Here is a 27,675-nt window from a genome sequence, read left to right on the forward strand (position 1 = left end):
ACACACGAAGTCCAGCTGTGTTGGAAATTTCAAACAAATCCGACCGGGAATCATAAGAAAATATAAAAACCTCAATTAGAGAATATAACTTGAGTAGGTCAACCAATCATGCCTCCCCGCCAGTGATTAATGTAAGAGATGACCTGCAGAAATAAATCCTAATTCTTAATTAAATCTCTCGCCATTATACTTAATTCCATTTCGATCCCTTTGTATGTGATCTGCAGCAGGAGTAATTATTATTAGTTTGATCATAACAACGAGGCGTCGGATGGGAGTTCGCACCAGCGATCGTTTCACGGCCCCCGGGAAAATGTTGAGAAATTTAATGGTCCTGTGAGGATTTCCGGTCTCGTTTGCAGGTATCCCCCGATCTGATCTGTTTATTTTGACCGGTATATGTGAATTTAGGGTTTGTGTTGGGGAAAATTTATGTTTTTTAGGGGTATTAAGGGGGGTTTTTGTGTTCTTTATCCCTAGATTTGTTGGAATTCGGGAGGCGTGATCAGGATGAAGCGGTGGATTTTCTTTACTATTAACTTTTGTGTTTTTGGTGTTTGAATTGGTTATTTACGGAGCATTTATTCAGGGGCGGATTAGGGTTATGTGTTAGGGATGAGATTTTACAAGGTCCTCGTGAAGTTTCGTTTTGGGGGTTTTTTCGGAGGATTTATTGCTGTTTCGAGAGCATGTTGTGTAGAATTCGGGAAATATCACCATTTAACACCTCATTACAGCCTATTCGAGAATTGGAGGGAGAAAATAGGGGTACTTGATATTGCTTTCCACATTTTTGTTGGACTAGCAGCAACATAAATATTGAGATTTATGTTAAACTCTGAGCAACGTTCAGTCAACATATGCAGACAACTTTATGACTTCAGTATGGGTATTAGAGTCAGGTTATTAAACTGGAGGACAGAAATGTGGCTTTAATGGGAGGGATGGGGACGAGAGTATTAAAAGCAATTTGTACTCCGAAACCCAATGGCAACATGTACTTCAGTGGTATTGCATTCATATAGCTTACTTGAGGTCCTACGATCACGAGTCCTAGTTGATCCATGAAAGTTGTCCATTATACCTCCCGTATTTAACTATATTATGGACATGAGCTAGGCTTGTTTGTAAAATTCTATCTCACATAACTTATGAGATTCAGAAGGGCCATGTTTGTAAGTTATTATATAATATTAGATATTTTTCTGCCATTTTAGACAATCTCACTTTCAACATTTTTTGCTGATACGAAATAGCTGATCAACTTTGACCCAACCTGCCAACGTCAATAGGTAAATTACTAGATCAACTTTGTAGTTGCTTCTGTTCTTGCCCTTTTTTTGGTCATTGGCCCCTTGTATTTAGCAACATTGAAATCCTCATTGCGTTGTATTCATATATATTTAGTGCAATCTGGTAACAGATTAATTCATTTAGTTTGTTTTTCACTGTGGGATTTGCCATTTTTTCAATTGTTTGGTAATTAAACATTGTGACAGCTTAAGTGACACCTGTGAATTCCAGGAATGAAAATTTGAAACAGTAAACACTGAAACTAGGATCTATCAGACAAGTTTCATTAGAACCTTGGTGGGAAATATTCTCCCCATGGTAACACTGGAATATTGTTGCAATGTTGCTCAAACATTGTTTATCCACAGTACCAAATTGTGAGAGGCAAATTGGCAATGTGCCATATTGTTGATTGAAATTAAGCTTCCAGTGATTAATGAGATTTATTGGGTATCCACACCTAAGAAATGTGTGGGAGGCTAATTGGTAATGTACTATACTTGTTGATTTAACTTTGGCTTTCCATAAGTTCTGAGGCTTGTGGGAATCTGTTCCTAGGCAAATCCAATGATTTTCTTTTTCATTAGGCTTTTGATCTTTTTAGAAAGACATTTCCATGCAATACATAATTATATATTAAGAATGCTGCTATTTTTTTTGTCCTCCTCTAAGTTTTGTATTTTGAACACATATTTCAATTTAGAATTATGATTAGCTCTAGACAAAGTTTATTTTCTCATCTACAGATGGGTTTCTCTATAACTGGACTAGCTGCATGGACCAAGCTTGTTCAGTGAGTATTCACTAGGACCTAATCAATTAATCTTTCAACATTCTTTACAACTTATAAGGGTATACCCATATTACTTTAAAAAACAGAAGGGAATTAAACAATGCATGCAGCTTCAAGTTTTCAACAATTAGATGATGAAAGAGGACTAATTAGTCTTAGTAGATGGACTTCTTTATTATTACCATTGACTTCCCTATTACCATTGACTTCCTAGAAGGGAAATCATTTCTCCACAGCAATAGCTTATATCTACTACAATGTTGCTCTCAGCCTTGGTTATTCTCACCATCAAAGGGAAGGGGAAAATTTGGAAAATGTGATAATCTTTGGTTGATTATGTGGGATTCCAATAAACGACATGTTATTTGCCAATATATTCAACCAGTCATTGAATTATATTAGAGGTATTGCAAAGTTTGCTGCATGAGAGTGCGCTGAATGTTATACACAGAAGTATGGTGTGTTTTGGGTTATGATGATGAGATATGTGCTATCAAAGTGACAATGAGAAATTTTTGAACCGTATAGTGGAGAATGTTTAACTTCACTGAACAACAAAGTTCAAAAATCAAGTCACTAAGTGATTCTAAACTTAGGGAATACTATGATGCATATCCCTTGAGGCTAGATGAAGGTAGATTCTGAAGTAAATCTAGGTAGGATTCAATGCCCAGTATTCCGAAGTAGAATGATTTGAAGGTCAGATTCTGATGTTTGTACAGAGATGATAACATGGTTAGAGAATAAGAATAGAATTTTGATTTTGGCAATATAAAAGTTCAGTATTTAATTTTAAAAAAACATTGCAAATTCTATTCAGGAGTTCAATATCTTAACTGTCCAAGCTGACTTACTTGGTTTTGTTTGAAATGAATTGTTGGAGAGTCATAAGTGAGATCAGTCTTGAAAGTTCTTTGTGGATGTTGGTTTATTAAATTAGCCCATTTCATTTGTTACTTAAAAGTATTCTGGCATGGTCCCCTTGCCTTTTCATGGCAATACTTGCACCATTAAGCATGCATCCAAGAATAATAAATATAGGACATATTAGGATGCTTGAACCACAGCAACACAATTCTAAGAATCAAGTGTCACTGAAATTCAAGCACAAGGATTACAAACATGCAAGACATATTGTAGTCCTTAGGTGTAATGAAAATTTTATTGTTTATTTTAGGATACTATACACTCTTTCACATTATTTCCAAAGATAAGTTGCTTAACCTCCTTTACATTTGAATTCCTAATCTAATATTTCTATGATAGACAATTATCGTTACTTTAATCTAGTTTGATTAAAGATAAAATGTGTGCATTTAATTTGATTGGCCAAGATTAAGTTTTAGATTTACAACCATATAAAACCTCAATTAAAACAACAACAATCACTTGAAGACAAACTTATCATCTCCTTACCCTTAACCATTTGATAAAATTCCTCTTGAAAACAATCATCATCGGACCTAATTTATCACCCCATCCCTTCCAAACATTCACTGGTAAAGATTCATAGTAAGAAATCTGATATTGAAGATAACCCAAAGCTATTGTTCTTGATTCTTTAGACTTTTCACTCTATTACACATCATTAAAATCATTCATTTATTCAATCATTGATTCCCAAAATTTGTTCTTCTTTAAACACATTAAAACAACTATTGTTCTTTAGATTATTAAAGCATTCACTCGCATACATTCATTAAAATCATTCATTCATTCAATCATTGTTCCTCACAACTTGAATCTTATGTTCAAACTAGCTAAAACCTCTTTCATTCTGTAGAATGAGAAAAAGGAAATATTTGATGTTAATTGTCCACAGAATTTTATGCTAAACTCAAATGTAGAAACCAATAAGAAAATTCCAATACGCGTCTCTACTCGTACATATGGCAAAAATACTATTCAAAGATTAGCCACGCCAGACTATGAGTACACAGGAAGTTCAGCCATGTTGAAAATCTCAAACTCTGACCAGAATCATAAGAAAATATGAAAATCTTAATTAGAGAATATAACGAGAGTAGGTCAACCAATTATGTCTCCCTGCCAGTAATTAATCCAAGACAGGACCTGCAGAAATAAATCTTAATTCTTATTTAAACTCACCATTATACTTCGACATTTCATTTCGATGTCTTTGTATGTGATCGCAGCAGGAGTAATTATTAGTCCGATTAGAACAAAGAGTCATCAGAGGTGAGTTTATATCAGTGATTGTTTCACAGCCACTGGGAAAATTTTGAGAGATTTAATGGCCTGGTGAGGATTTGCGGTCTCCTTTGCAGGTATGCCTGGTCTGATCTGTTAATTTCAACCATTGGATGTGAATTTAGGGTTTGTGTTGGGAATTTTTTTGGTTTTTAAGCAGTGTTAAGGGGAGTTTTTGTGTCTTTCCCCTTTCATTTGTTGGAATTCAGGAGTGAGGGGGTTGCAACTTAGTGCCTAGTGGTGTTTGATTTGGTTATTTATGCAGCATTTTTATTGGGCAGATTAGGGTTAGTTACTAGGGATGAGATTTTTATAAGGTCTTCATGAGGTTTTGTTCTGGGAGGATTTATTGATGTTTTGGGAGCTGCTTGTGGATAAATCGAGAAATATCACCTTTTAATGCCCTAGTAAGAGTCTAATTGAAGATTGGAGGGACAAAATAGGGGTACCTGATGTTGGTCTCCTCAATTAGGTTGGAATAGTGGCAATTAAATATAGAGATTTATGTTTGCCTCTGATCAATGTTCAGTCAACATATGCAGACAGCTTTATGACTTAAGTATGGGTATTAGAGCCAGGTTATGAAACTGGAGGACAGAAATGTGGCTTAAAAAGTTAAATGGGATGAAAGAGAACAAGAGTATTCAAAGCAATTTGTATTCTGAAACTCAATGGCAACATGTAGCGTAGTGGTATTGCATTCTAAAAGCTAATTGGAGGTCCAAAGATTGTGAGTCCTAGACGGTACATGAAAATTGTACATCATACCTCTCCATTTAAATATACTATAGACACGAGCTAGGCTTTTTTGTTAAATTCTGGCTCCCATAACCTATGCAATTCACAAGGGCCCTGTTTGTAAGTTATTATATACTAGATATTTCTCTCTGGCATGTTAAACATTCTCACTTTCAGCATTTTTTTCGAAGATGAAACAGCTGATCACCTTTGACTCAACCTGCCAAAGTATAAGGGGTAAATCACCTTATCAACTGAGGAGTTGCTTCCAGTCTTGCCCTTTTTCAGGTTTTGGGCCTTTGCATTAAAAAACAGTGATACCCTAATGTGTGTTGCATTCATATCTATTTTAGTGCAATCTGGTAACAGCTTGACTCATTTAGTTTATGTTTTCCATTGTGGGAGTTGCTATTTTTCTAACTGTTTGGTAATTAAACTTTGTGACAGCTTGAGTGACATCTGTGATTTCCAAGAAGGGAACTTTGAAACAGTAAACACTAAAACTAGGATCAGTTGGCCTTAGCAGACAAGTTTCATGAGAACTTTGGTGGGAAATACTTTCCTTATGGCAACATTGTAATATTGCCGCAATGTTGCTCAAAACATTGGTTATCTACAGTAGCTTATTGATTGAACTTTGTCCATAAGCTGTGAGATTTGTGGACACGTGTTCCTAAGCTAATCCAATGGGTTTCTTCTTCCTTTAGATATTTAGCCTTTTTAGTAAGACATTTTCATTGCGATACATAATTACATATTGAGAATGCTGCTAATTATTATTGTCCTTGTCGGGGGCAATTCCAAGTTTTGTATTTTGAACCCAGATCTCAATTTAGAATTATGATTCGTGCTAGACAAAGTTTGTTTTTGCATCCACAGACGAGTTTCTCTATAACTGGACTAGCTGCATGAGATAAGCTTGTTCAGTAAATTCGGATTTGCATAGATTAGAGGATTCACAAAGATCTAATCAATTAATCTTAAATGTTCTTTACAGCTTACAAGGAAATTATCATTTAATCAAGGATTTTAGCACTGTAACTTCAAAATAAATAAATAATGGGATTGACCTATGCATGCAGCTTCAAGTTTTCAACAATTTGATTACGAAAGAATGACTTTAGAACTAATCGGCCTTGATAGATGGATGATTTATTATTGGCATTGACTGCCTCGGAGGGAAATCATTTCCCCATCACAGTATATCTACTACAATGTTGCTCTTAGCGTCAATATTCCCACCATCACAGACTTCAGAAATTGTGATAACCATTGGTCTTATGCTGAAATCATGTCACCAAGTGATTCTAAACCTAAGGAATACCATGATGCCTATCCCTAGAGGCTAGATGGAGATAGATTCTGAAGTTCTGAAGTGAATCTAGGTAGGGATTGATGCTCAGCATTATGAAGTAGAATATGTGAAGGTTAGATTATGATGTTTTTTGAATCCGCTGTTTGTACAGAGATAATAACAGGGATAGAGAATAACAGTAGAAAAATTCTATTTTGGCAATATTTAAGTTTATTAATTTAATTTAAAAAAACATTGTGAATTCTATTCAGGAGTTTGACATCTAACTGTCTAGGCTGACTTACTGGGTTTGGTTTGAAGCTCATTTTGGGAGAGTTATAGGTGAGATCTGTCTTGAAAGTTCTTTGTGGATTTTGGTATATTAAATTATCTCCCTTCTGTTGTTACTTAAAAGTATTTTGCTATGCTCCATGTAGTTTCCGGGAAGGGGGTGTTTTAGGGGACGGGAACGTGTTTCCGGTATGGGTATAGGTTGAAGCCAAAATTTAGGGGACGGGACCTTACAAGAGGGCTATAAAATATAGGGTATTTTTAAATTTTTATATATGGAGTATTAGATTTTAGAGATAAATTTCAAGTATGCATATCATATCATTGATAAATCATTCACCATAGAATGCATGGAAATTGAAAACTATCAAGATTAAAATCAAAATGAGAATATATATCCGAATATTGCATACAATTAGCAAAAATGCCCAAAGGCTCCAAGTATCAATGTATCATTATCATGCATGAAATCAAAATGACATAATGAAAGTAAATACTAGAAGTGTAAATGAGATGTCCAACTCCATAATAATCAAAAGCAATAATGTATCTGAGTATCTGCAAGGCTACTGTTTTCCTCTTCCTCTTCCCAACTTCCAAATAACTCGAACAAAAGACTTGACTCTTTTGTGTTTTAAAGCCAAAGTAGGGTTTACAATACTTTATAAATACCTAACATCCATGTGGGCCTCGTGCGGATGGGAGTCAAAGCCAAAAAAAACATTTTTTTAAACTTTATTCAATGCTGACCGTGTGCTGGGAAAAAGGGGACGGGGTGGGGTTTTGGGGATGCTCGAGGGACAGGAATGGCGTCCCTCATACAGATTTCCATGCCCAAGTTTCCAGCGGAACAGGAAATGGCATTTCGGGGACAGTACCTGAAATTGCCCATTTGGCACGACACATGGGATGGCCAAAAAGGGTACCTGTGTACCCGTTTCGTACCTGGTACGGGTACGACGGTAAAACCCCAGGAAACGCGTCCCCGTGGAGCATAGGTATTTTGGTATGGTCCCCTTGTCGTGTTATGGCAATACTTGCACCATTAAGAATGCATCCAAGAATTATAAATGTGGGACATATTAGAATGTTTGAACCACAGTAACACAATTCAAAGAATTAAGTGTCACTAAAATTCAAACACAAGGATATCAAACATGCAAGACATTGTAGTCCTTAGGCGTGTTGGAAATTTTATTGTTTTAATTTTGTTTCATTTTTCTTGTGCTTTTGTATAATCTAAATTCTTGTTTTTATATATTCCATGTTATTCATTATCATTCGGTGTATTGGCCTGAAAAGCTGATAATTGTACTCGTTTTTTTTAGTTTTGCAGTTTCCTTTCTCCAACTCTATAAAGAGGGAATTTACCAATTGTTATATGCCCACGGTACATGACCTGTTAAATGGCCAGGGGGAAAATTCATGGTAAATCTGGCAAGGGTAGGAACCAGATCATGGAAAATTTAAACATGCAGGAGAACCCTAGAACCTTTTTGAAGCACAGGCTTGAAAACGATGAGAATGAAAAAAATGACCCTTCAACTCCATTAACTAAAAGGCAAAGCCTAGACAGCAATCCAGCAAATTGCAATTCAGAAGGTTGTATCTATTCAATTGATGAGGCTTGCAGCCCTCGGAAGGGAGAGTTTAAGCGCCGCCTGTTTGGAAGTGAAAAAAAGGCAGATAATTGGAAAACTCGATATTTGAGGAGTATGGGAAAGCTCACAGACTATATGGAATTGCCAATTGGAGGAAGAGGTAGTCATAAGCATGGTAAACGGTGTCTTCCAGATTCACCACATGATAATTGCATTCAAATGCATCCAGGTCAATCTGAAATGAATTTGCCCAAGGTTGGATTGTTAGTCCCATATGACATGATGGAGCCTATTGCCAACAATCATGCAAGTCTTCATACTACCTCTTCTACCATTGAACGTAGCTCTAGTGATCATGCATATCCATCAACTCCACAGAAAGCTTTAACACCTATGAATACCAAAAAAAATGGTGTTACCTTTTGTAGAAGCTTTACTGAAAATGGTGACAATGATATTTTGATTGCAGAAGGGTTTGGTGATGACTCATCTCATTCAAGGCCTTGTACTGTATCACCTTGTCGGGGTGAAATGACTTTTGCAGAAGCTGATTCTATTGCAAGTAGACTCAGAAAATCAAGATATAAAGATGGAAAACACCTTGAATCGATTAATATGAACTCCCCAAACTTTACCCAGAATCAATCAGGAGCTAGTTTGGAGAAGTTGATGTCTCAGGCATCTGAAGAAAAAGTTCAGGAAAGAGATCCTGCAAGATTGACAAAACATCAAGATATTATGGAATATGAGGAAGCGGATCACAAGCAAATTTTCCTTCCAAATGGTTGTGAACCTTCTGATAGGCCATTGTCTACCAGGGTGGGTGAGGCTTCTTCTCATGAAAATGGTACAATAGCTGAGTATTCCGAGTACAAGAAGGAAGAAAATAAAGAATCTGAAGGAAAGAACACAGAGAAGAGTTCCATGGGGTCTATGGAGGAATGTGAAAGAAATGAAGATCACGAGTCCAAATGTAATCGAGAAAGCTCAGTCTTTCATGAAGCTCAGCCCAACCAACAATTTGCATTACCAAGTGATGATACATTATCTCCAAATAGTAGAATGCTACGTTCCAAGACTGGGAAGTTGGGTGTATCTCCAGAAAATGTTGCAACCCAGTTAGAAAGCATGCAACGAGATGTTTCTGTATCCAGAAATCAGCCACTATGGAATTCAACTAAAATCAAGCTTAAGATCAAAATGCCAGAAAAAACAGTGTTCAATTCTGTCCCATCAACTGTTAAATTGCTTCTTTCAACAGGTTTACTTGAAGGTCATGTTGTTCGATATGTGGGCCGGGGAGAACAGGTACACATCAAATGCTCTCCGTTGCACCAATAATGTAACTAAGATTTTTAATAGCTTGTCTTTTTGTTCAGGAATTGCTCAGTGGCATTTTAAGAGGCACAGGAGTATTGTGCAATTGCAGCGCATGCAAAGGAAAAAAGGTGAACATAACACTGATGGTTTTCAGTATATATATATATATATGTATATCTTTTTTGCACTATTTTTATTATGTGGTGCTGCTTGTCACTCATTCAATATGTTGCCTGAATTAAAGGTTGTCAGTATTTGCCAATTTGAAGTTCATGCTGGCAGTACAGCAAGGCATGCCAGTGATTTTATTATTCTTGAGAATGGAAGGTCTTTGCGTGATGTCTTTGAAGAAGCCAAGAGTGTTTCACCTGAAAACTTTAGTGAAGTTATTAGCAAAGCTATAGACTGCTCGTCAAATAGAGGATTCCATGCTTGTCGGAAATGTAGAGGTAATGTGCTTATAATTTACGGTTTAATTAGTTTTTTGTGCAAAAAAGTTTATTGTCATACCTTGACATTTAAGCAGTGTGGTTTGTCCATTTAAGTCACATTTGTAGTGGTATTGATATATTTTGTTGTTTAAACTGCCTGTAGCACCTATTGATGAATCTAATAAAGGGAAATCTAGTTCAATCTGTCGAATCTGTGATGAGGCACAAGAAAATCAGAAGGCACTAACTGTTCGTGTAAGGTATGGTACAAAAGCAACTATTGTAGCCTGATCTTACATTTCTCTCTATGGACGCAATTATGGTTTAACATAATACTACTTAAAACATCATGATGCAGGCCTAGTCCTAGAATTTTGGAACGGAAAGTGAAAGACAAACCAAACACAAGGCTGCTCATCAAGTAACTATTGCTTCTTTGATTTGGTTTCCAAGAACTTTCTATTTTTCTCAGCTAACAGTGAAATGAAATTTGAAATGCAGGCGCTCTCCTAGTGTTTCAGATGTCAAAGTGCGGGATAAACAAAATGTTAAGGCTAGGATGCAGCAGAAGTAAATATCGTGTTTTGTTTGAGGATCTCATTTCTCGTGTGTTTTTGCTTTATCTTTGGTAACAGACACTTAGACAAAATTGTGTGTGCTTCTGCTAGTTTGACCACATTATTAAACTATCGATTTTAGTTGATTAGGGCATTTAATGACAGAGGTCACCTAATAAGTAATTGGCACAGTGATTTAAATTTGTTTGCTTTGAATTCAATTTCTTTTTTGCAGAGACATGACTTTGCATAAGATAATTTTCAAACCAAATGGTTTGGCAGATGGAACTAAGCTGGCCTATTATGTAAAAGGACAGGTATACTTGTCTGGATTAGTTGCATTTTGGTGTTTTCATGGCTGTTTTATTCATTTTCTTTTTTTGATACTGAAAAAATCTCTGTGATGTGGTTTTTAAATTTCAACAGCGCATATTAGATGGGTATAAACAAGGACCTGGTATATGCTGCAGTTGCTGCAATACTGTGGTGTGTATGAAAATTTGTTTGTTTAATCAATAGATTCTTATTTTTTATTGTTGACAACTCTAAGTTTTGATTCTGTTTTGCAAGCAGATTAGTTCTTCTCAGTTTGAAGCACACGCTGGATTTGCTTCAAGGCGGAATCCGTAAGTATGGATTCACTGCTTAACTATCCTGTGTTTGAACTTTGAAATAGTAGACCTGTGCTGAAACTTGAATTGACAGGTACAATTGTGTCTATCTTTCCGATGGGCGTTCTCTGCATGAAGTTGCTGTTTCTCTGACAAGCCAAAGATGCGTTGATGATAATGAAGACTATTGTACAGAATGTGGAGATGGAGGAGACCTGCTCTGTTGTGATGGCTGTCCAAGGGCCTTTCACACAGGTGAATGCGACGGTCATTGTTATTTCTGAGCCATTTAACAAAGATTAATATGCATGTTACAGAGTTTTACAAAATTTTAAAATGGAGTTCAGTCAATCAGGTTTGACATGGGAAATTCTTGTTAAAGTATGAAATGCTATAGCATTTATAAAAGTAGCAAAACAGTATGCTGATTTTCTTATTTATTGGAAAATGTAGTGGGCAGAGATACATCAAAATCATCTTTGTCCTAAGGTGGCAATTATAATATTTTATAGAAAATAATATTGAGGGAAACTGGGAAACAGCAGAAAATGCAATTTTGGCAATGGAAGGAGATGTACATAAATTGATACTACAGAATGCTGGTGCCAATTTGTGAAGTTAATGCTGTTTTTTCTGCTTGTGTGAAAGCATAAATATTATTCACAAATCAAATGTTTTATTCCAAACAATTGATGTATCGAACTATTTCTGTGAGTTTATTCACTGGTTTTTGAAAAACATACCATTTATTCACTTCTTTAAAACTTCAATATTTCAAAGCATTTTGGAGTTAAGCTTTGGGTTTGACTGCTGTGTAACTCTGTGGTTTGCAATGGTTGAGGGTCATGAATAAATCACAAGGAATCTGAGCCTACATGCATTCTCTTGTTCTGTAGTAATTTCTATTTCTTTTCTGTTCACATTGTAGAGGTAATGTATGTTGTCCTGCGCTTATTTGTTGGATGACTCATGACCTTTTAAGCATGCCAAAAATGGAAACTTCATATTGGTGATTTAAGAGGGTCTCTTGTATCCTCTTATTCGTGCTTTATTGTAATTTGGTTACTAGTAGATCCTTCCAAGTCGCTGAAGTCTATTTTTTGACTTCCACTGTTCGGCGGTGTACTTTCATAGACAGCTCTTTTAAGGAAACTGGAGTAATGTCTTCTATACTCTCTGGTTATTGACTTGATCTTTCTTAGGATATGAATCTAACACATTCATTCTTGAATTATCTGCCAACTCTATTTTTGAGCCCCACAACAAATTATTAGTCAGAAGATATCAGCACTTATAATTTGAAGGCCTGGATACTGGTGATATTTCTTCAAATTTTTTAATTTATCTTCTAGCTTTTTCTGATCTCTTCCATATGCCTTCCATCATACACTATATATTTAGAAATCTTGGATAAATTGTTATCTGGGTCAAGTTGTTACAGTCATTTTGATACTGTGTCATTTATGGTTACATGATTCATCAATTCACATGAACCAAAAAATTAGCATGCTTTAATCTTTTCAATGCAATAATTATTTGTTCCTTTTTTGTTGGACTATATTTTTGTTGCTAACATCTTGATAGACTATCTACAGGCATCAAGTATGGTCCTTTTATGCTAAGTAAGGAATTTGTTAACTTTGAATATTTAAACATGTTTATTTTGATACATGAACTTTGATGACTTAACATTGTCTTTTATTTCAGGTTTCAGCTAACTTCTTGCATCTCATCTCTTTATTTTCCTAATCTGGTACTGAATCCGATTGTTAAATTCTATCATTATCTACTTGACAGATTGCGCACGACTGCCTGGCATTCCAAATGGAAATATTTGGTATTGCTTTTACTGTCGATACCAGTCCGGAACCATAAGAAAGTCATCTCTGGAAAGACCTTCCAACCGCTGTACACGTGTTGTCAAGGCACCAGAGAAAACAATTGGTGGTTGTGTACTGTGCAGGTATCTTTTATTCTATTTAATGTCTGTTTGGTGTATTCATTTTGGTATTGATATAATCTTAATGTAATTTTTTCTGAATGATGGCCAGATAAACTGCTTTTTCTGATAAAGTATTAATGTTACATATTACTTTAAAAAAAAAAGTAATAGGGTTCTATTGGGGAGCCCCAGCCCAAAATACGAACATGAAATGGTACCATAAAGACATGAAAATCTTCAATAAACAAATCATGCAGGGGCAAAACAGGCAAAATATAAACACCAAGGCTGCAGAGGCAGGTCATTCCCTTTTTCTCATGAGAACGTAAAGCCATTTTTCTCAGACGGCTTTCTAGGGGATGCTTCTCCATCATTTATATGAGTACAGCCCACTGTATCCTTCTTGTAATCTGACAATTTCGGAGATGCCGATAAAGATTAATATTTGGTATCTAAAATATAGTCTGGATGTTTTATCCTATTCCCCCTGAGCTATCGTCAGCCAATCATGATGACCAATAAGCATACCGGTTTTAAATAAGAAGGTATAGTAAGTTGTGAATTTGCAGGTTTGGTACTCTTTGCATTCATCATTCTATCCTCCTGCATTGAATAGATTTAGGGCAAACCACAGCCTGTAAAGCCTCTATGACAGGGGAACAAACTACTACCATGTACCTGGCATGGGGTGAAGGAGCGTCATTTGCACCATTTGATTGCACAACTCGTTACTTCACTTTCTTCAAGAGATTGCTTGTAAGTTGCAGTTGAAGAGGATCTATTAAATTTATCAGAAGATTCAGGCTCTGCCCTCTTTGCTGATAAGTGAAATAAACATACACCCTTCTACCTTTTTGTCATTTTAGAACTATTTAGTCTGACTAACAAGCACTACTGTGCTACATGATCCATCTTTAAGCATCATTTTCATTTTCATTATGCAGAACCTATACTTCTGCACATGGTTGTCCATTTGGAGTCATATCTCATCCATCAAAATATCCATTTCCCACTTATCTGTGTGAATGTAGAGAACTATAAGTTTCAGGTCCAATGCCTAAAATCTGTCTTACAAGTTTACAATACTTTGAAAATGCAAGTTAATCAACAATTGAAGAGGAATGTATGGCAAATGCATCCAAGCCAGTATAACGTAAAAATTCACCATCAAGGGGTTAAGTGCAGGGAACCATGGGCTTTATTAGCAATATGTTTATCTCTGAACTGTCGGCCTTCTCCCAATTAAGATCAATCTTTACTTGATCGACAAAAGGGAACAAAATAGCTAAAAGCTCTTGAGCTCTGGGATAAATTTCCTAATTGATGAATTGGGACATGGATTGCCATATGACAATTTTTATGGGAGGGGGTTGGATACATTTTGGGCATGTCTACCAAAAAATGTAAAAATCATAAATATGTACATATTTGCAGCCTAATTAATAAGACTTAAATTTAAAAACCACATTTGAATAAGATTGTCACCTAATTCATTATTAAATTCAAACAATATGAATCAACAATTCTATATTTATATAAAAAATTAAATAAATTCGAACAATATGAATCAACAATTCTATATTTATATAAAAAAATTAATATTAACTTCTAAATTCAATTGTTCGTACCATCAACATTTCAAATTACACTATGTGATTTGATAAATCACGTAGTGTGATTCGAAATTTTGATGGTAAAAATTTCAACACAATCTTAAGCCGGAAGCAATTACGAACAATTTTAATGGATTGTGGAAATCTGATCTTTCTAAATTCAATGTTTTAGAATTAATATAAATTTGAAAATACTAACCTCAAATCAGATACAAAATTGTTGAAATTTAATATCGCTAATGGGATGTCATTGATTCCAATTTTTATATATAGTTCAATAATCAAATGATCTTTGATAGGAACATGGAAGATGACTTTTGATGGTATTTCAAAGAAATCCTGGTCCTTCAGGAGCTGGTTGCACATTTGAGACACTAATGGCAATTTAATCTAAGTCACCTCAAAGAAACTATCCACGAGGACTATTAAAGAGGCAGAGATTGAGGCATTTTACTAGATGTACAGCTGCTCAAAACATGTCCTCTAAATAAGGTGATTTTCTAGGGCAACTTGAATGGGGACCCCCCTTTCTGTTTTTGCCTTGTTCTCTTTTCCATTTTGTCTTTTTGGGCACTTGCTGATCAGACTTTCAGGCTTCTTGATGATTCTTTATATGCCTGAAAGCCTGACACTTGAAACCCCTCATTGCGTTTTGTTTTTTCCTTTTGTTTTTTCTTGTCTTCTGCTGATCTGAATGTTTGGGAATGGGAGGTGTCATGGCATGGGACCCTTGAAAGCCTGCCCCTCGTACCTTTTTGTTTTTCTCTGTTTTTTTCTTGTTATTGGGGATCGACAATGGGGAAATTGGGGATGCCATGTGTTGGTTCCCAAAACTGCAGATTGGAATCCCACGAGTCTTGCCAACTTGATGCTGGGATATCCAATTGGTTATGGCCAACTTGACAGGATTGATCGATGCGATCCAAATCTCCTGCACTTTTGGCTCTGCAAAACCAAGGCCGGTGTACTTGATCCTCAACAGCAACGTTAAATCCAAGATTTTTAAAGCAGATTGGTTAAAACACAAATACAATGAAAGTTTTCCAAATGGCAAGAATTATAGAAAACTTCAAATTTGCAAATTATGAATGAAGAATAAAAGTATATGAAAAACTTCAAATTTGCAAATTACGAATGAAGAATAAAAGTATATGATTGTATGAATGTTTTTAAAATAAGAATAAGTATAGATTAGTGCAACAAATGAATATATCAACTCTTTAAAGGAAAGATATGAAATAATTGCCACTGTATGGATTACGAATTATAGAAGATATAAAGACCAGTGCCGAAGGGCGATAGAGTCAGTATTATAAGTTAAAAACATACAACTTTATAAAATTCTATGCACATTAATTATAAACAATTTAGTAATCAAGATGCGACAGATCAAATATATGGACGCAATTTTAAAATAGTCTAGAATGTATTTTAGCTCCTATGGTTTGGAGACAAACTAGACCACTTGCCTACAATTCTATAGGGGTCGGAGAAGCGTCTTCATTTCTGATAATCCTACTGGGCAGGGGTTTAAAATAAGTGAATAGACACTTTGCTGAGGCATAGCAGACATCTGAACGCCATATAAAGAAGGGGGGGCCAGTGAGTGTATTGCTGCTTGCTGTTTAATCACACATTGCTGAAACCATAGCAGACTTCTGCCTATTATTGGCTAGGGGATGGAACAACCGGCCCAGATAACTGCAGCTGGTCAGATCGCAAGCATGTCATCAGAACTTTGGCAATCCGGGCTCACAGGAAAGATCTAGGATACACTCTTGAGATAGCACACCTGGATACATAGATTCGGGAACAATTAAATATTTCTCAATATCTATGATGTTCGATTTTAAAATGCTATAATTGATCCTGCCCACTTATCTATCATATAAATTATTTATAAAATTAAAATAATAATTATAAAGGACGAGACTGTATAATATTTTAATTCTAAAGCTTCATGCAAATAAAATAAATATTTTTTTACTGATAATGCTGAAAATAAAATTGCACTGGAGACACTCCTTACGGATGATCCATCCAATGCAATTTGACTCCAGAATAGCATATAAATATATTTATTCAACTATGTTACCCGGGGACGCGTTTCCGGCAAAAATTGACCCTGTCCCCACGTCCTGCCGTCTCGGAAACTCGGAAACTTCTAGAAACCTTTCCCTTGGCTGTCCCATAAAATTAATGTTTCAGTTTTGATAATTTGTTTGATTTCCACTCTCATGTGAACTCTAAAGTTAAATTATTTAACACAAACATTATATGTTAAGGTTCTATAATTTATATAAGCATGCGTTATCCATGTTTTTATATGAATATTTAAAATTTTCCTATATATTTAAAATTTTCCCTACTTTTTATATAGCTGTTCCCACTGCCGTCCCCTGCCGTCCCTTGCTCCGAGGAAAAAAAACCGTCCTGGAAACCCGTTTCCCTGTCCCCACGTCCCCCCATCCTGAAAACCTGGGGTAACATAGTTATTCAATAATCCGGAATTCACGAACTTGGTTCAAAAATTCATTCATTTGCCAATGAAAGAATATAATACATCAAATGGGCATGTATAGTATGAAATTTTGGAAAGTATATATGAATATGTATATCCAATGTAAGATTTTACATCTTATATTTATAGAGGATCAAAAGGCATCGGTTGCCTTCCCAAACTTTGCACCTCTTCATAAAAAACTAACCAATATTTAATACTTGATATGATTTTAATTATATTGAAATAAAACTGGCAGCCTAATGATTCTTGTACCTTATATCCTTCATTGGTGTTAACCCATGACCTTTGCGTCCATCGCTTGAATATGTATCCATCGGTTCATGAAATGTATGTTCTAATTTCCTTGGTGCTTGCAGAATCGGATGTGATCTTTTGGAGAAAATAGAGACTCCACGCTCACGCACACATCTCCGACTATGATGGAAATAGTGATGATGCATCTCCCATTTTGGAAATCACGTTGATTCAAAATATGAATATACTTCGAGTCTCCATGTTCCAAATGTGTGCAAGCTTTCTCCTTCATGGCACATCACATAGACCTGCAACCAAAACAGAATAACATTAGAGATGTAAAATATTAATCAAAGCTCCTTAACTATCGATGCAAATCTCCTTGCTCAAGTGGCTCTGTTCCTCCTGAGCGGCAAACAACCACCCGCTTGTCTTCATTGTTCCTCAGACTGCCACACATTCCCAACGATATAACTCCTTTTATAGCCTCCAAACATCTGCAATTTTAATAGCAATTGAACACTGTCTGATTTTATCATTAAAGTTACTAATGATTATAATCCAAATATTCACGTCCCTTCTGAATCTGGAGCCTCACGGCAAAGATATAGGTAGATAATTTCTGAACGCACTCTTTTATCGGGCCTCAGTTATATAGTGATTTCCACTAATATTATACTGTTGCCTTAATAAATATTTTCCCGTGGATGAACATATTGTTGTCCTGTTACATACATGTGTATTTAAATGGAGATGTTGAATGTTAAGATAATAGTCTTTCTATTTGACTCTGCCGTATACATTCATGCAGATTTGGAATTGTGGGTGAGTCTCATGGAGGATATCGCTGAAATCTTATCACCATGAAACCATTATGTAGGCCTTTGCAAAGGAAACATCTTGTCATACTGAATGATGACAATCATTCCCGTCTTCAAAGTCTGATGTTTCTTCCATTTTATGTGCAACAAAATCGTAGAGTTCCACAAGATATGCTTGTTCTTGTTCCACATGGTTAAGCATTCTTTGTATCACTTATACGTGAGTATATTATTCTGATATGTGGCTTTTGCCTTCTTTTCATCTCCTTTGCTGTAGTATAAGATAGTGTGTGGCTTGGTCTCCAGAACACTGGTTCCAGTATAATTAGAGATTTACCCATCTTCTTTTGCAAATACAGTAACATATCTTCTGTCAAATAGCCTGCATATTTTCTTACAACTATGTTAAAAAATATTCTAATTATTTCGAGATTTTACACGTTGGGTGAAGCTTCCTCAACTCTGATCAAAAGGCCTCTTATCTGCTCAAACACTCTTCAGAATTCTGCCTTGAAGACTCTGATAAATCTGGTAATCGGTACCTCATTATTTGGCTCATATCCGCTATATTAGAATACTCAACATTTTCCATACGAACCTTATCAAAGTCTGCAATCAAATTGATGAGATGAATGTCATTTTATGATTGTTCCAAATTCTGACTCAAACCTGCTCTGCATCCAGCATAATGTCTGCTGTAAATTTGCAATGAATTCTTCAAAAGTATTTGCACACGTGGATGTCTTTAGTCCAGTATTCTTCATTCCATGATTGGATCTTATAATTTCCTGATTATCATCTCTTTTTCACAAAAAAAACTTTCCAACATAATTTCACACATGGAGATACAAATTTGGGCTCCATCACCACGGAGACATGCACCTCCAAAAGCTCATCTGCCCTACAAGGCTGCACCCATTCAAATCCTAGAAACTACCTTTATCGCTGTTGTATGTTGGCACCTGTATGTAGAGGACGTTCTGCTACTCGTTTGCACACCTTGCCACTAGCAAACTCTAAGCAACCATAGAGCAAGTACTACCTTTAGCTAGTAGAACTTGTAGCCCACTCCATCGATTGAACCTCTACTTCATCACTTTTAGGTAGGGTTTGTGTCCACACCCGTGGATTTTCTATTTTCTCATTTTTGTTTGTGTTCTTGAGTTTTTTCGCCATTTGGCATTGTAGGCTAGTAGTAGTTTAGCAATAGAATCAGGCCTAGTAGCTTTAGTTTTTGGTTTTCAACAAGAACCAATTCGGTCTTCTTAGCAACCTAGGGCACTGCAAAACCTAGTCAAACCCATCACCCTTGGACAAAATCGAGACAGAGTATAAGAACCCTACTCGAGCCTGAAAATCAACTAAATAATCTTCAAAAACTCGAATTGTGAAAACTTGAAAACCCTAGCTTTCAAATTTGGCCTAATAGCTTTAGTTTTTGGTTTTCAATAAGGACCAATTTGGTCTTGTCAGCAACCTAAGACACTGCAAAACCTAGTCAAATTCATCCGCTTTGACAAAATCAAGACAAAGTATAAGAACCCTATTTGAGTCTGAAAACCAACTAAAGAACCTTCAAAAACTCGACTTGTGAAAACCCTAGCTTTCAAATCAGAAAGTCATAGTGCTGGATTTTTGAATTTTACACCCTTGATCCATGATCCCCTAAAGATCTTTGATCTTTTACTAATTAAGGGTTCAGGGGATCCAAGTACCCAAAAGAAGTTGGGGATCCCCAACACTCGATCCCTTGAAAAATCAATGGAAAAGGTTTATATCAAAAGAAGGGCTGGTCTTTAATAATTGGGCCCAAAGGTCTTGTTGAGGATGTTAACATGTTGGGGATGTTACATCCCTGATCCTCGAAGGATCCAGGATGTGAATTGCCCCGACTTCGAAATGATGGTTCCTACTAAGAAGCCTATCCATGAACTTTGAAACCTAATATCTTTTGGGGGTTGTTGATTGGGGATGTCAATTGCCCCAACTTTGAAATGATGGTTCTTACTAAAGAGCCCGTCCCTAAACTTTGAAACCTAATATCTTTTGGGGGTGTAAACACCCTTGAAAAATCGGGGATGGCGATATCCCCAAGCCTTGAAAGGGGTTATTTCTTTGAAGCTTGGGCATTAACATTTGAGCTAATTAGGGCTCAATATTTTTGTGGGTATCTCCACCCTCAAACCCCAAGAGCTTTGGTAAATGATTAATGATGAATAAAGGTAAATGAAATGAAGTTTTGGTGTGTATGCTTGACCTTTTGGTGCATTTTGATTATTTTTTTGCAAATAGCCAGATGAATAAGTCTATTTGATGGTTTTAACTCGTGCTTTGGAGAAGTATGACAATTGCAGCACCAATGAATTACAATTTCAAGGGCTACCTCATACCAGCCAAGCTAGTGAACAAGAACCAGGAGATTATTGATATGGACCTGGGTCATTTAGATATGATGAAATTTGTTCTGATTCTTCCAACCTTTGCATTGTGCTAGCATTGTGGTCAATAGGCAATTTGCTTGTAATAATTCACTGCACATGCTCTAAAACATCTCAAAAGAAGTTGAGGGCAAGGAAATATTAAAAGTAAATAACAGAGAAGATAAATGCAATGCACACAATACTTTCATCTAAAACCTTTCTTTATCCTTAGAGCTGAAGAAGACTTGCACCCAATGCTCTTTGGTTTTACTCCTTTCTGTACAAAACGTGGTTGCTTATGAAACTGACAACATGATGGTAGATATGCGAATGGGATGAGAAGCCTCTAATTTATAGAAATTTCAAGAGGGAAATCGGCCAAGATGCATTGGTTAATGGAAGGTTAGGATTGATAGAGTATTAGTGTTTAAAATTAGAATAGGCATGTCACAAGTGCCACATGAAGGGCCAATTCTTATCTGAGTGGCTAGGTTTTGGGGATGCAGTATGGAATGGATGGATAAGATGCAAAGTCAGTTTGAGTCTTGGCAAGTGTCTAGGTTCAATGAATCTAGTCAAAGTCATAGTCACGCCACTCCATAATTATTTCTATAATAATAAAATTATTCAATTATTTATATGAGTAGAGTGATGTGGGAGGATACATTAATTGAATAAGTATTAAATATTTGTTTAATAGAGGGCTAGAATAGGGTAAACTCAAGTATGGTTAGATATGGACACGTTTAGGTCTATAGAATTCTGGGAGCTGCTTGCTTCATTAAAGGATATTCCACTTTCTATTGCTATATGGAGGTAAATATTCTTATAGATTACTTATCAAACTATGGGGCAGAGCAGCCAAAATTCATAATTTCAACTTTCAAGTGATAGGCTATCAGATTGGTAGGGGATTGGTAGTGTGGTTGAAGAGTGAGGCAAGCCTCACTTTACATCAAATACTATTTGTACAATCCCTAGAGTTTTCTAGAGTATCACTTTATAGCAAAATAATGGATCTTATTCCCTAGAGTTGGATGGTTTCTAATTATGTTATTTGGTTAAATCTGTGTTCTCAAGTAGATCCAGTATTTCCTTTGGATTAATATAATGTCAGTCTGCAGTTAGTGATGATTACCATTTCATAGTTGGTGTATGGTAGGATTTTAATGAAACTCTGTTTTAATTGTACACATTTAGCCAGGTATAGTCAGTCTAATTATCCTGCAAAGGTTATCAGTGTTTGGGGTCTATACTATCAGCAAGTAGCATTGCCCATTTTGTCATTTAAGGTGTACACTGTATCCATCTTTTGGTATCTTAATGGCCTCTGCAATATATTTTCAACATAATAGTATGATGGGAGAGGCCCTTACCCTTATCCATCTTCTAGTCTCTTATCAAACAACCTGTGCAATACAGTTTCAATTGAATAATGGGAGAGGTCCTTACCTTTCACTTTAATTATACAAAAAAATATATTTAAAACAAAAAATTTCCTTTGGTATATAATATAATAAACTTATAAATTTTGTTTTAAAATCTCATTACCTTTGTAGGGAATGGCTTACATGGGCTATTTACAACACAATTATTTGAAGATGTAGAAATTTCCAAATGTGATGCAGATTCAATCCAAAGAGGATTGCACTGCGTAGGGTTTGGCATGCATATATATTGTCGCGTACAATATATCTCATTTGAAAAAGTAATTGAAAGATTGTTCGACTCTCAAAAAAGCCTGATTGATTTGAACATTTAAGCATATTATCTGGCAAGGAAGTTTTCATAACTTCAAACCCTTCTGTTCAAAGCATTTCAAATGATGCACAGATTAATTATTATTATATAGGGATCTAAGACTCTGAACATTACTGTTATTTTAGCTTCTTAAGGAATGTTAACAAGAAACAGATTGCAGCTCAGAACAAAACAGCCTGACATTTGCAGTATCTTCCAGGGTTTTAATGTTTCATGGTGATCAGAAACATTTTCGAACAAGAAACATAGTGCCGTTTAAAACAAAACAGCCTGACATTGTGATATTGCTATCAGGATTAAATTGTGTAGAACTCATTGACCCATGTTTCATGAGTAGTGGTTCACACAAACCCATCTCTCATCATAATGAATGGAACACTTAGCACTCATTGGATCTAGGTGATGCTTACAGAGTGAAGCATCAGGACTTCCCGGGAGGTCACCCATTCCAGTGCTACTCCAGCTTGATTGCACTTAACTACAGAGTTTCCTCCATGGTAAAATCCACTCTGCTTGAAACCCCATTTGCAAGCACACATTTTCCTGACATTGTTAACATCTTCCAATGTTTTAATGTTAAATGGTGATTAAACACATTTTGGATGATGTTTTAGGATTTCGTAGAGTTAATAATTGAAAAGGCAAATAAAATATTGTTGCCTTTCGAATTGTAATGAAAACCATCATATCCAACGTTCAATCATTGGGGTATGCTTGATTCTATTTTCAGATGATTCTAAACCAAAGAAATTGAACTTTCCTCTATTCCATATGTGATTTATATTTGTACCTGATTTTTGTATGACCGATATCTGAAAAATGCCATATTGTTAAACCAAATTGGTAACATAGTAAATTTGGAGTGCTAGGTTTTTGAAACCCACGCATCAACTCTTAGAGATAGGGCATAAAGAACTAAATATATCAATTTACAAATGAGCCCTAGTTTTGAAATTTTACCCCCCCTTGCATGACTTCATGATCAGCCTTAACCAGGGATGGATGTCTGGGTATGTGACAAGCACCAACTGATTTGATTGGGAACTCAACACTGTTGCATGGTGCTTTGAGGGAGAACCACAGTAGGAACTGAAGGAGCAATAAGCATCTTAGTGCTCATAGGACAAGCCTTACTATAAGTTAATGAATCTATTACATGTTGTGAAGCCTTGGGAAGAGAAGGGTCTTGAGGCCTGACAACTCTCTGCCTCCACAGTGGGGGGAAGGGAGGCATCTTCTTGACAAAACTACACGGTAAAATTTTATAGGATAAATAAGCTTTTCAAAAAATTAGAATACAACTTCTGTATCTACTATCCACAACTGACTAAAATTGATTACCTGTTAAGCTTCTTTCAGCATGCTATACGTATGAGATGCATAAGATGAAATTTGATCAAGTTCGATATTTGTTGCAAGATACTATTCTAGCATTCAGGGAACATCTATACGCATTATTTCTGCTAAGGCATGGTTTGAGCAAATGTGTTTTTCTTGTTCTTTGATTACTTAGTTGATTATGTCCAAAGTATCTTCAAAAAACTGTTTTTCTTGTTACCTAGATTCTCGTTATCCTATACATGTATGATTTCAGCATAGGCATGGTTTGTAAAAATGTGTTTTCTTCTTCTTTGATTAGTTAGTTGATCACATGTCCAAAATAACTTAAAAACATTGGCTTTTTAATTATCTATATATTTGTCCTTGCTACTTTTAAAATGTTTAACATGGAAACAGTAATTTAATGAACAATATTGGATTGCATCATTGAAATGTACTCAAGTTATTTAAATGCCCTTGGCTATCGATCTCTTTACAATGATAAATATTTGTGAAGTAAAATTGAAATGTAGAAGTTGTCATTCTTAAATTCTTATAGTGGCTGCCGTAGAGCTATGAATCAATGAGCAATCTTTTGGAAGTTGTAACCTCAGGTTAATGCCATATTTTTGCTTTAAAACATACAATCTTCTTCTTGATAGCTGATTACTACAGTTAAGGTACTGCACCGTAGGACTTCTCCTTCAAGATTCAAGTTCCAAGTGTCTTTTGAGCTTAGTTTAAATGAATATGAAATTTTTTTAAATTAGATGATATCCCAGTTCAAAAGTTTAGCTTATAGTTGATTAGATCTCATTTGCTTATTATATTTCATCTCAATTGCTTATTCTTTTTCTGAGACGTGCAAACAATATGAATTAAGTGCTGTCAATCTCTGTTATTGCCATGTTGATTCAGAATTGAAGATTTTAATAAATCTGGATTTGGGGATAGGACAGTGATGCTTTGTGACCAGGTATAGATAATCTGTGCTCCATATTCTTCTGTATTTTTAGTTTTGTTTGTTTTAAAACTCAGAGTTATTAGATTTCCACAATCCTTGTGCATGGTAAAGTAGTTTCGGGATTTGATTGTGTTAGTTTTTTGTTTCCTTATCATTTTTTCGGATGGCACTACGTGATATCATTAGGATGCTAGAGAGCATAAGGAGAAGATAGAACCGTCCAAATCTGTCTAATTTTTTTGTTCATGTGCAGTGTGAGAAGGAGTTTCATGTTGGCTGTTTAAGAGACCATGGAATGGCTGATTTAAAGGTTACTCTTAGTCCTCGAGTATATTTTAGATGTGCAATATATTGACCTTTTTCTGGGATGTGCTTTTCTATAATATCTTTTTAAAATAGCGAAGGCCTGCATTTTGATGCGCAAGCCCTCAAAACAGCATACCAAGTTTTTATTAATGGGTGAATTTGTTTCTTGGTTATCTTGCAACAGGAATTACCAGAGGGAGAGTGGTTCTGTACCAGTGACTGTAAAACGATACATAACGCACTGAAAAAATTGGTTCAACATGGACCCAAAACGATACCTAAAGAGCTGATGAAGAAGCAGATCAATAATGATGAAGAACAGCTGGGAACTAATATAAGCTGGCAGCTTCTTTATGGAAAAACAGGCGACAATGACAAAACTGCATTGCTTTCAGAAGCTGCTGCTATATTTAGTGTAAGAATATCTTCTCTTTGGATCAAGTTTGTTTTGACACGGTTAGTACGCTTAATGGTGTGTTATTGTGGCAGGAATGCTTTGATCCTATAATTGATCGGGTGACAGGTAGAGACTTAATTCCTTCAATGGTCTACAGGTGATTGAGAATCTCCTTCTCTCCACTTCTTGTACCATTCTTCTAACCAGCTCCCTCTCAATTTTTCTTTGTCTGATTCTTAAGAATAGATGTTGTCTGAATTGTTCTTTTGTAATTGATTTGCAGTTCCAAAATTTTTCAGCAAATTTATTAAAACTGTGTTTGGGTGTTCCTTTCAGTCAAAGTATAAGGGATCAAGAATTTGGAGGGATGTATTGTGCAGTTTTGACTGTTGAGTAAGTATTTAAACGTTTTGTACTTATACGTTGAATAATTTATTTCTCTACATTCTTGGTTATCATTCATTACTAGGCTGTGATGGTTTATCATCTGTAGGATACACACATCTGTACTGCAATCATTTTTTTTTTTGTGTGAATGTAGTTCGATGGTGGTCTCAGCTGGAGTTTTTCGAGTTTTTGGACATCAAGTTGCAGAGCTGCCTCTTGTTGCCACTACCCCCAAAAGTCAAGGACTGGTGATGTTTTAATCTGTTTAGTGATGTAATCCAATTTTTTTTTTTTTTTGTATTTAGCTGTTCCCATTTTTTTTGACCAATGGGGAAAAATTGTGTGCTTAACTTGTCATCTGGTTATGGTAACCTATTATTGGGTTATATATTTCAATGTTCCCTTTCCAGTGGGAGTTGATCCGTTTTCCCAATTATTTTGGAACTTGTTACTTTAGCAAAAAACCATGTTTTCATTTGTTATCTGACTTGAATGATAGTTGTGAAAGTTTGTTCCTTCGTTTCTTAAAAGAAGAGTTTTTCTTGTTATATGAATCCAGAAAGTGTTATGCTGGAAAATAGAAGCATGTTACAGAGACTGAAGATTGCTTTTTTTTTTTCCAGGGCTACTTTCAAACCTTATTTTCATGCATTGAGAGGCTGCTTGGTTTCTTGAATGTTGAGAACCTTGTGTTACCTGCAGCTGAAGAAGCAGAGTCTCTCTGGATAAATAAATTTGGCTTCACAAATATGTCTGAAGAGCAGGTTTGTGTCAGAGAGTCATTTTGAATTGTTCCATGCTTGTGTTTACAAAATGTTTTTGCCTTGTAATCTAACTGCAGCTTTTACATGCAGTTCCAAATGTATAGAAAGGACCTGCAGATCATGTCTTTCCAGGGAAACTCCATGTTAGAGAAGCGACTTTCAAGCTTAAGCAGTGCTCATGCCAGTGCAGACAATGGTCTCTAGAGAGGTTCATTGAGCTGAATAACATTCTCAATGATGTGCACAATCATCTCACGGATGCTGTTATGTTTGGATAGTTTTGATGACCATCTGGAGTGTGCTGTTTTGTCCTAGATACCCGTTTCCTGAGAAAGCATGATTTGTATGGGAAACACCTTTAATTTGTTCAGGGAATTCTTAGTAAAGAACACAAAAGCGAAGAATGGTGTCTAGTTGTCCGTGTGATGAGCAGTGCACTCTTTCTGCATTTTTGAGGACTAATTTTTGGAAGGAATTTTTTTGAGTGATACCATAAAGTTATCATACAATCCACGGTCTAACGAAAGAGATTGTGTGATAAGGTAAGAGGTTGATTTTGCCTAGAAAGATTGCATTGATATTATTATTATTATTAGTGTGGTTATGCCAACTTGGTCCTTCCATGCTAATATTCTTTCTAAAAGATGGGCTTATGTTGTCAAGTACTTTAATTGAATATTCTATTTCGGTGTTTAACTTCTATTTAAACCAGCATCTGCAGGATCTGCCAGTGGACAACCTATCATGGGAGCTATGCTGTTTATTTGATGAAATACAGCACATGCACAGGAATGTTAGGCATTATATATTCCCTGTATAGGGAGTATTCTATGTTGGCCTTGTCAGCATGGTTTACTCCTAATTTGGAGAGATTAGAAGTTGAGTTGTTGGTATCCTTTTGGGAAGGAAATATTGTTTAGTGCCTTTCTGGCTCTTAATCTTCTTGTATGAGGATTTCTTGGAACCTAGATATTGATTATATGTGAAATTGCCCTTGGAGTAACATTATTCGGAAAGCTTTGGAGCTCTGAATGATCTTGCTTATCATTGCTTATTGTGAATCTGAAGTCATTTTTGAAAGA

At 35.8% G+C, this 27,675-nt stretch overlaps 1 protein-coding gene across 3 annotated transcripts; it reads left to right on the top strand.

Moving 5' to 3' along the window:
- LOC149578258 (uncharacterized) lies at nucleotides 1-27,675 on the top strand. 3 transcript variants are annotated; one of them, XM_089827968.1, is made up of 21 exons: nucleotides 1-362; nucleotides 7,949-9,529; nucleotides 9,601-9,669; nucleotides 9,786-9,990; nucleotides 10,136-10,232; nucleotides 10,331-10,393; nucleotides 10,474-10,542; nucleotides 10,765-10,846; nucleotides 10,956-11,015; nucleotides 11,103-11,155; nucleotides 11,235-11,395; nucleotides 12,938-13,103; nucleotides 24,694-24,751; nucleotides 24,993-25,049; nucleotides 25,230-25,460; nucleotides 25,535-25,599; nucleotides 25,779-25,835; nucleotides 25,984-26,077; nucleotides 26,453-26,593; nucleotides 26,684-27,135; nucleotides 27,306-27,675. In XM_089827968.1, exons 2-20 carry the CDS (start codon nucleotides 8,027-8,029, stop codon nucleotides 26,795-26,797), a joined length of 3,345 nt encoding a protein of 1,114 aa, XP_089684094.1. In that variant the 5' UTR covers nucleotides 1-362; nucleotides 7,949-8,026; the 3' UTR covers nucleotides 26,798-27,135; nucleotides 27,306-27,675. The 3 variants fall into 3 exon arrangements, with proteins under 3 accessions (XP_089684094.1, XP_089684098.1, XP_089684095.1); XM_089827972.1 differs by having other exon boundaries at nucleotides 27,315-27,675; XM_089827969.1 differs by having other exon boundaries at nucleotides 96-362; nucleotides 7,957-9,529.

The sequence above is a fragment of the Cupressus sempervirens genome, chromosome 1 (assembly GCF_028749045.1).
Source record: "Cupressus sempervirens isolate cs-2001-9-10 chromosome 1, ASM2874904v1, whole genome shotgun sequence".
Lineage (NCBI taxonomy): Eukaryota > Viridiplantae > Streptophyta > Pinopsida > Cupressales > Cupressaceae > Cupressus > Cupressus sempervirens.